The following is an 8,584-nucleotide window of genomic DNA, read 5'->3' as shown; positions in this document are numbered from 1 at the left end:
TCCACCTCTCACCCCTCACTGCCTAGCAATAGTCCTTCTCTCACCCCTCCCTGAGTAATAGCACTCTGCCTCCCACCCCTCCCTCAGTACTAGTAGACTACATCCCACCCCTCCCTGAGTACTAATGGTATGCTTCCCCCCTATAAAATAGTCCAAAAAATGGTCCAAAAAATAGTCCAAAAAATGGTCCAAAAAATGGTCCAAAAAATAGTCCAAAAAATGGTCCAAAAAATGGTCCAAAAAATGGTCCAGTCCATGTTTTACCCTATGCCGTCTTATATGCTGCTATCTCGCACAGAGCACAGGTGTGGTGTCAACTTCCAAGGTTTAGAAAACAAAACCAAGTGAGAATATCTTTGCATGCGGCAAATGGTGACTGTAGTAAGCTAGGGCTAGAGTTGTGGCAGCAAGACATGTTACATAAAATAAGATTTTGGGATCCAAGATTCATGGTGCCTTTCACCCAGTTTGCTCAAGCCATTTCCCCCAAACGTTCAAATACTTGTCTAACTTAGCATCTAATTAAACTGGCGTAATAACGTGTTTGATTTAGGACATAGACAGCACTCATTAGCTTGACTCCTTTTTCGAATATCACAGATAACAGTGTTTTAATCCGAAAAATGCAGCAGGAAAAGGCGGCCAAGCCCTTAGATGTTCAAAAAGGGTAATTGTGTCACTAAGGTACTGCTTCGGTGAGGGGTATTGCAAGATTATTTGGTTTTATCCACTGAACTGATAATGTAAATTGGCCAATTTAAAGAGTTTCGAAAGCATCTGCCACGTGAACCTTCATTACCTTTATCTTTTTTTTAATCCCATGATTCCAGGGGCACCACGGTCACCACGGTCCCTTGACACCAGGCTCTCTCTTAGCTACATCTTTTCCTTGTTGTCCTTGCGGCCCTGGGGCGCCAGGAGTTCAAGGCATTCCTGGTATGCCATCCAACCCCGAAATCCCAGGAAAGGAAATTCGAGAGCAAAAATGGATATCTGGAAAGAAAAAAAATACTGATTGGGTGGAAAAAAAAAACAACAGCAAAAGAAAACAGTTTCTGCACTATTCACGATTTCTCCTTTCTCTCCTTTAGATCCCTGCTCTCCTTTCACACCCCTGATTCATGGCGATCCGCTGCGGCCACATGACCCTTCTTCACCTTTATCTCCTTTTATTCCCATTATTCCGGTTGAACCATTTAATATAGTTATGCGTTTGTCTGGTTTAACCATTAAAGCTTTCAACAGCGCCAAGTGACACTTAATTTCTTTTTTCTCTTCTTGTTCCCGTCATCCCTCACGCTACCTTGACACCAGGCTCTTTCTTAGCTCCCTAGAAAATACTCAAGTTGTTGACATAGTTCGGGAAATCACACGAAAAAAAAATTATTCGGATTTCATTAAAGCGTCCTATCCTTCCTTGCAGATGTTCTGACCGAGTTTTATCAAAATCCGAAAAAGGTACATACACTATTAACTATTAATTTGTTTAAGTAGAGGTAAACGAGCGCGAAAATAAACCTCGAGTTTTTAACCTCTTAAAAATTCGTAGTTTTCGCTCCTCATTTAAGTTTGTGTCGATGCGGTCATGGCACCAACAATGAGAGGCAATATTAAACTCATGGCAAAAAGGTCCATTGAAAATTCGAGGGAAAGGTTATCTTGTGACGAAAATGAATGGGTTAAATAGATTAAACGAAGTCCAAAAGATTCACCAAGAGAAGCAGAGTGAGGTCAGACATTTTTGCATCATCAGATTCTTCTGCCTGCGATTTCTTTGGGCTTGGCTTTCTGTTGGATTTGCCACAAGGCTACTTCTCTTTATAAAGGGGTAAGTTTCTAAAGAAACTGTGGTGCTGCGTCGGTGGGAGAGTATAGCAGGTAATTAGTGTTAACAACTGGGTTGAAAACGTAAATTAGCCACCGTAAAGGGTAAAAAAGCTGACGTTTCGAGCGTTAGCCCTTCGTCGCTGACGAAGGGCTAACGCTCGAAACGTCAGCTTTTTTACCCTTTACGGTGGCTAATTTACGTTTTCAACCCAGTTGTTAACACTAATTACCTACTTCTCTTTATGACCGTTTCATGGCGACTCTTATTTCTCAATGTTTTGGGGAATGTGAAATGCACTTCTTTTGTGGGATACAATGCGCAATTTAAGCTTACAAACAGAACATCTAGATTGTAGTCTAGCTGTTCTGGACGCTTTAGTTTATTCACATCTTCTTCAGACATTTCTCAAAATCTTTTTTCTGGACGTCTTGGCTTTTTAAGACTTTTCCCGGTGTTTTTGCCTTTCGTCTTTCAAATTATTTGTTTCTTTGGCTTCATCATAAACTCCTGAATTTTTGCTTGGTTGAGGCAGAAATATAAATACCACTCACAAGTTTTGGCCGTAACAAAGGGATTCCTCGCGTTAAAGCTAAGTCGTGAATCAGAGCAAACATACAAACACACCTACCGGACCCATAAGCTTATCGTTCTTTCTGTTTACAAGAAAGTTATGCGCCCGTAGAAAAGAGACCAGCGGTAAAAAGTTCAAGGTAAATGGCCGTTGTTTGAAATAAAAGCAGACTTGGTCTTACCTTAAGAATTCCATGTTTCAAGAAAAAAAATAAGAACGATTAAACGGCGCCTCGGCATCTATAGATTCTTGCCGCTTTTTTTTTTATTGCTGGAGCTGGAATTGAGCCATTTATGACGAAGGTTCGCATTGGAAAGGAAAGTTTTGGTAAGTAAGCAAAATTATTAATAACTAATCGTACGTTGATCTGGTAAAAGTACTGTCTGTTTTTATTAATCAATGCTTAATCAATAGTACGACCAAATTTTATTTCAAGTGCAGGTAATTTTTGTTGTATAATTCTCCATATTAATTATTCACTTTGAATAATAAGACTTTGTTTGCCGCATGAGGATCGCTTGCAGTTTTGAAAGGCCGCCGTTGATTTTTCCTTTAGTAGTCGCCAAATGACTGGGTTAGATTACCGCACAGCTCCATACTTCATTACGCATACAGTACTTGGGTAATGAAAATAATGGCGTAAAGAGCATTTGCTAAGTGGGAAAAATTGAATTTTTTTTTAAATCTTTAAATTTGAAGTGTTTCCTTTCATTTTAAATTGACTTTGAGAGAGTTTTTGTACAAAAATGAATCAGCTGACGCAAAAGGAGAAATGGAAACAGTCATTTGTGATGGTCATACTTTGCTAACCCTTTAACTCCCATGAGTGACCAAAACAGAGTTTCTCCTTACAATATCAATACAATATTAAGCAGAAAAGTGATGAGGATATGTCAAAATATCAAGAAGCAATTGTTAGTTGATCCGATACCAAGTTCTCCAAACTCACATCACAAGAATTGTATGGCAGACAGTAAGGAGAATCGCTAATGAGACCTTGAGAGTGAAAACATTAACTAGAAAGTAGACAAATGAAGATCAAACCTCTTACTTGTATGTCCCACAGATGAAGTTTATGTCAGAAAAGAGTCAGAAAGATGTCTTGAAAGAAGAAAACAAGAACAAGAAAACACAAATAAACAGCAGAGTATAGAACCATAAATTTTGAGGATGCCTGCTTGGGTATCCTGGCCTCGATATTTAACCTGCTTTGCAGTCAGTTCAGCAACTTGCTAGGCAGGAAGTTAAGAGGTGCACTTGTACTACAGACCAAATCTGGTGAGAATGTTTTGTTGTGTTTATTTTTATGATTCATGAACATAGAAGAAAGAAGATCCTGACTGGAAAACTACCCTTTGATCTAGCTACATTTCAGCAAAGTTTCCTTTTTAATTTTAATTCTGAAAGATGAGCTGAGTTATATTTGTTTGTTTGCAGTCTAGAAACTTGACTCTTTATTCTCAAGGTTTGGTTTTTTATTCTCCCTAGCTGCTATATATAAGATTTGTTATAAAGCCCAGAGGATTAAGACTTGTATCTTGTGTCTGATAAGTTGAAGTATTCTTACTACTTGCTTGCTGAATGTTGCAGTGGAATTATGAAGAGAAATTTCTTTTTTTCCAATTAATCGCTTTTTGGAATTGATGGTAGGTTTCACTGACTGTCAATAATTAACTAGAGCAGCCCCTTTTAGGTGAAGCTCTTTTGTTAGCCAAATTTTTTCCACTTACAGGCATGAAAACCCAGATCAAAAGGGGGCAAACTTGTTATGAAAAAGTTATGATTCTGTCAAATGTAGCTTATTTCAAGTTGTCATTCATGAAGTACACAATCAGCTTCCAACTGAATCTCCTCTGCCCTATGTTACAAAAAGTGACTAAGGACTGGGAATGAGGAAGGATTAAAAAGGAAAATGGGAATAATATGTTTTATTAAACTACCTAATTTGATTCAGAATTGATGAATCAAATCAAGTAAGGACAGTACAAAGTGTTTAAACAAAGGGATTTTATTTTATAGTCATGAATTCTTATGGAGAAAATATATTTCCATGAAAAGAGACTGGTGTCTACAATCTAATTGAAAAATATTGAGTGAGTTGTGAGATTCTATGGTAAATATTTTTCTCAATTTGTGATCAAACAAGAAATCTTTTGTCTTCATTTAATGTTTAAAAAGGTTTCAAAACTATTTTTCAAGATACTGAGAAAAAGATGATAGAAATAATGGAAAAAAGTGAGAGATCATATCTGGTTTGTAATGTAACCAAAAATACTAAGAAGCACATACAGTTGTATCACTAATGATTAAAGAAACTACCATTTTGTGGACTAACGCATGTCACACAGTTTTATTGTAATAAAGAGACAAACTTAAAACAATTCAGTAAAAAACTTTAAGGAGGAGACGAAGGTATCTATCGGTACATAGCATATAATAAAAACTACCTAGAAAAGTACATGTAATTGGAAAGAAGCAGAAGGTTTAAATTGGAACAAAGGAATCCTCATAACACTATCGGGGCAAAAAAGTACTTATGACAAACAGTAACTTCAATTTTTGGGTGTCATGAAAAATATGACATGTAAAAAATGGATGAACGAAAAAGAGAATATTCTACTCCAGTCCTTTGGTGAAGACGACAGGGCTGATTAGGACTGGGCTCTAGAGACTTCTTCTATCATTATCCGGGATACTGAGTTCCATCCAGTGAAAGCATTACCCAGTGTATTACTGGGACACTTTCCTACCCATAACTCCACAGTAACCCTGCCCTGTGAAATGTTTTCACAGTATCCCTCAAATGATCTGTGATGAAGCAGCTCAGGACTCCCAGATGGCCAGGTGTTGTACACAACAGCCTCAATTGTCATTGGTCCACTGCATTCATTTCCATTAAACTTGAAGAACCACCGGTTGCATTTAGTTGAAACTCTCGTATTTCCCTGGAATGAGACCTTAATAGCTGTATCAGACTGCAGCTTGTTGAATAAGCAATCCTAAAAAAAAATGCCAAGAGGACAGTCTTAGTGCAAAAGAAATGTTTTATAAGAGTGTTATAGGAAATAATTTGATGATGACCTCGTACTTTTCCGGACTTCAAGAATGTACAGAATGTTTAATTGATAAGTTTGGCTGCATCGCTCTAAAGACTCTTTCAGAGATGGCCATGACAAATTGGCTCTAACGCTTAATTTATTTACTGCATTTTCTGTATATTTCTCTACCTTAATCTTTCCACTATCTCTATCATCATTCAGATTTTTCCACACACACTGTTTCCAGTTGGTCTGTGACACTGCACTCTTCACGATTTCTCCTTTCTCTCCTTTAGATCCCTGCTCTCCTTTCACACCCTTGATTCCTGGCGGTCCACTGCTGCCACGTGACCCTTCATGACCTTTATCTCCTTTTATTCCCGTCATTCCAGGTGCACCATTTTTACCAAGTGACCCTTGATTTCCTTTTTGTCCTCTTGTTCCCGTCATACCTCTCGGTCCCTTGACACCAGGCTCCCCCTTAGCTCCATCTTTTCCTTGCTGTCCTTGCGGCCCTGGGGCGCCAGGAATTCCCGGCATTCCTGGTATGCCATTCGATCCCGGAATTACAGAAAATCCGCGAGCAAAAACGGATCTCTGAGAAAGAAAAAAGAACATATAGTAACTGGATAAACGTACTTGATGTTCATTGATATTTAATTGTCTGCCCAAGTAGCACAGCGGTTTCTTCGGAAACTAATCACGTTGAGAATTTAACTTCGTTTTAGAAGAAACAGCTCGCAAAATTGAAATATCTCATAACGTTGTAGAGATATCCCTTAAAGAAAACTCTTTGCAGCAATGTTCTACTTTGTCTTTCAAAACTAATGATTGATGAGGGATTTTGCACTTAGCTCGGCAGACATGAGTGGTAAACTGAGGTATGACAAACGAACACGTCATGAAGTACATGCAATTTTGTAGTAAATAATCGTGGATAAAGCTTGGTGAAGAGTACCTCACATGGGTCTTTGTCAGCGCCAGCTTGAGGATTCTGTTGTTGAGGACTGGTGGTTGTTCCCACGGAACTTACTCCTGTTTTGGATGAGAAAAATAAAGAAGCAGCGAGGATCAGAAGCTTCGCCATACTTCGATGGTTGCTTCGCGCGAATACTTTGTGCTCGCTGTAAAATGTCTCCTTATGTACATGCCTATTGATTTATATCCTGCTGAATTTCATTTAATGCAAACTGTCAGTTCTCCTGTTAAAATAACAATCGTAACAAAGAAGCCTGGAGCTAAATGATAAGGATGTCTGAAACTACTCGAACCCAGACACCGGGTAAACAACTTGACTGTGATATCCTTATCAGTTCACTAATGAAGCACGTACTGACAAACAGACCAATGTTTCACTCAGATTCAGAGAAATTACGCAGGAAAATCTGGGCCACAAAATCTACCTACTCTGATCAAACGAGAAATATTGAGAAGGAAAGTTCGATATGGTCTGTGATATAATGTTCATTTGTCTTTAGCTCGATCTCGGTATTCATGTTATTTGATCCATTCTAAAATAGTACAGACATTTTTAAAAATGTTAACTTATCATGAGGTGGTGTGTTCAAAATCTGTCGACATTTAATGATGGTACAAATTACAGTCCCGTCTCAATGATATCAAATTTAACTGAAACTATAATGTGTTTGATTGAAAAAACAGGTGATAGCACCCATGAGCGTACGGGCCGGGGGGAGCGGGGGGCAGCCACCTTCCTCCCCTCTCCTTCCCTTCCCAAATTTTGGGCAACTCAGATTTTTTGGGCAGCAACAGAAATTTTGGCAAAACCAATTTTTACAAAAGTTTCCATGTTTCGTTTCGTCTTTTTTTCTTTCAAAGCAATGTTTTTTTATTTTAAGCTTAAGTAGACGTAGTAAAGTCAGTTAAATTCATCTTCGGACTGCGAGTGTTGAGAGTAAATCTGAACAACACTTATAGTCTGTGCCGATATCTTCAGGGAAGATTCAACAGCGTATGGCAAATACTGTTAGCAATGGGTCTGAAAATTAAGAGGTGGTTAACCGGTTCTCAGTTTGAATTGCTAGAAGCCAGGGCACTCTGAGAAACGCCATCGCGTAGCCCTCAAGACCTTGTAGGTGATCACGTGCAAAACCAAAGGCAGCTGACATCGGGATCGCACCAACGTATGAACACTTACTTTGCGTCCATCGACATGGTGCTGTCCGAGCTTGAGCTCAGGTTTAGTAGAAATAATCTGTGTGTTGGGAATATCTGTCACAGTGAAACACCTGATAAAGAAAGCTTCTTCGGCGACGCCAAATCTTACAAAATCGGCGGCGAAATTCTGGAAGCTGAGAAGAAAGTGTACGCGAGATTTCGTCTTGTGCGCGGATTAGGCCACAAATGATGACTGTTTCAGAGATGCCAAAGGTAATGCACGAGAATAATTTATTTGATACGTTTCCAGAGTGTTCTAAGGTGGTACATATTCTTGCAGTGATACCGGTTGCATCGTGTTCCACAGAACGATCATCAAGTCCGTTGCGTTCCGTAAACTTATGTTTGACGTGCACAACCAGAGGGCTCCCATTAATATTTTGAAACTATTTACTAAAACATCTCATATTCATACCTACAATACTCGATCATCCAAATCGCAGCTCTTTAGTACAAAGTACTCTAGACTTAACCTACAAAAAAAGGCTTTCTCGCGTGTTGCATGGTGTCAAAATTTGGAATAAGATACCGAAAGAATTCAAAACGTTATCAAAACATTCCTTTAATAAACAAATTAAAACGTCTTTATTTCAGATACTAGATAATGAAGATTCTTATCTTGATGTTGAAAAGATCTCCTCTAAACTTAAGGACTGCATAATTAAAACAAATTGATCCGATTGCTTTCAGGACTAATTTATTTGCTTCTATACTTTATTGAACAACTATTGATGTATTTGCCAGTTATGCTTCTTTTTATAATTTAACAATATCTAACTATTTAGTTTTTAATTTTCTTTATATATTGTAAATAATGTTTGTTGATGATTGACCCGCCTCGAATAGCAAATTTGCTATCTGCGGGTCAACATAATCTAAATTATTTTGTAAGAAAAAGAAAAATAAAGTGTGTAAAGTGTGTAAAGTGTGTAAAATGTGTAAAGTGTGCGCTGATTGAGAACTTACCTC

At 38.2% G+C, this 8,584-nt stretch overlaps 1 protein-coding gene across 1 annotated transcript; it reads right to left on the bottom strand.

Annotated features, from left to right (window-relative positions):
- Positions 1-4,391: 4,391 nt before the first annotated feature.
- Positions 4,392-7,811, bottom strand: LOC149044945 (uncharacterized). Its single transcript, XM_089207348.1, has 3 exons — positions 6,396-7,811; positions 5,627-6,034; positions 4,392-5,398 (listed from the first exon to the last, which is right to left on the bottom strand). Exons 1-3 carry the CDS (start codon positions 6,522-6,524, stop codon positions 5,051-5,053), a joined length of 885 nt encoding a protein of 294 aa, XP_089063474.1. The 5' UTR covers positions 6,525-7,811; the 3' UTR covers positions 4,392-5,050.
- Positions 7,812-8,584: the final 773 nt, after the last annotated feature.

The sequence above is a fragment of the Pocillopora damicornis genome, chromosome 5, assembly GCF_964200805.1.
Source record: "Pocillopora damicornis chromosome 5, jaPocDami1.2, whole genome shotgun sequence".
NCBI classification, from domain to species: domain Eukaryota; kingdom Metazoa; phylum Cnidaria; class Anthozoa; order Scleractinia; family Pocilloporidae; genus Pocillopora; species Pocillopora damicornis.
Note: the sequence above shows the minus strand (reverse complement) of the source record. Positions and strands in the feature narration are given on the sequence as shown.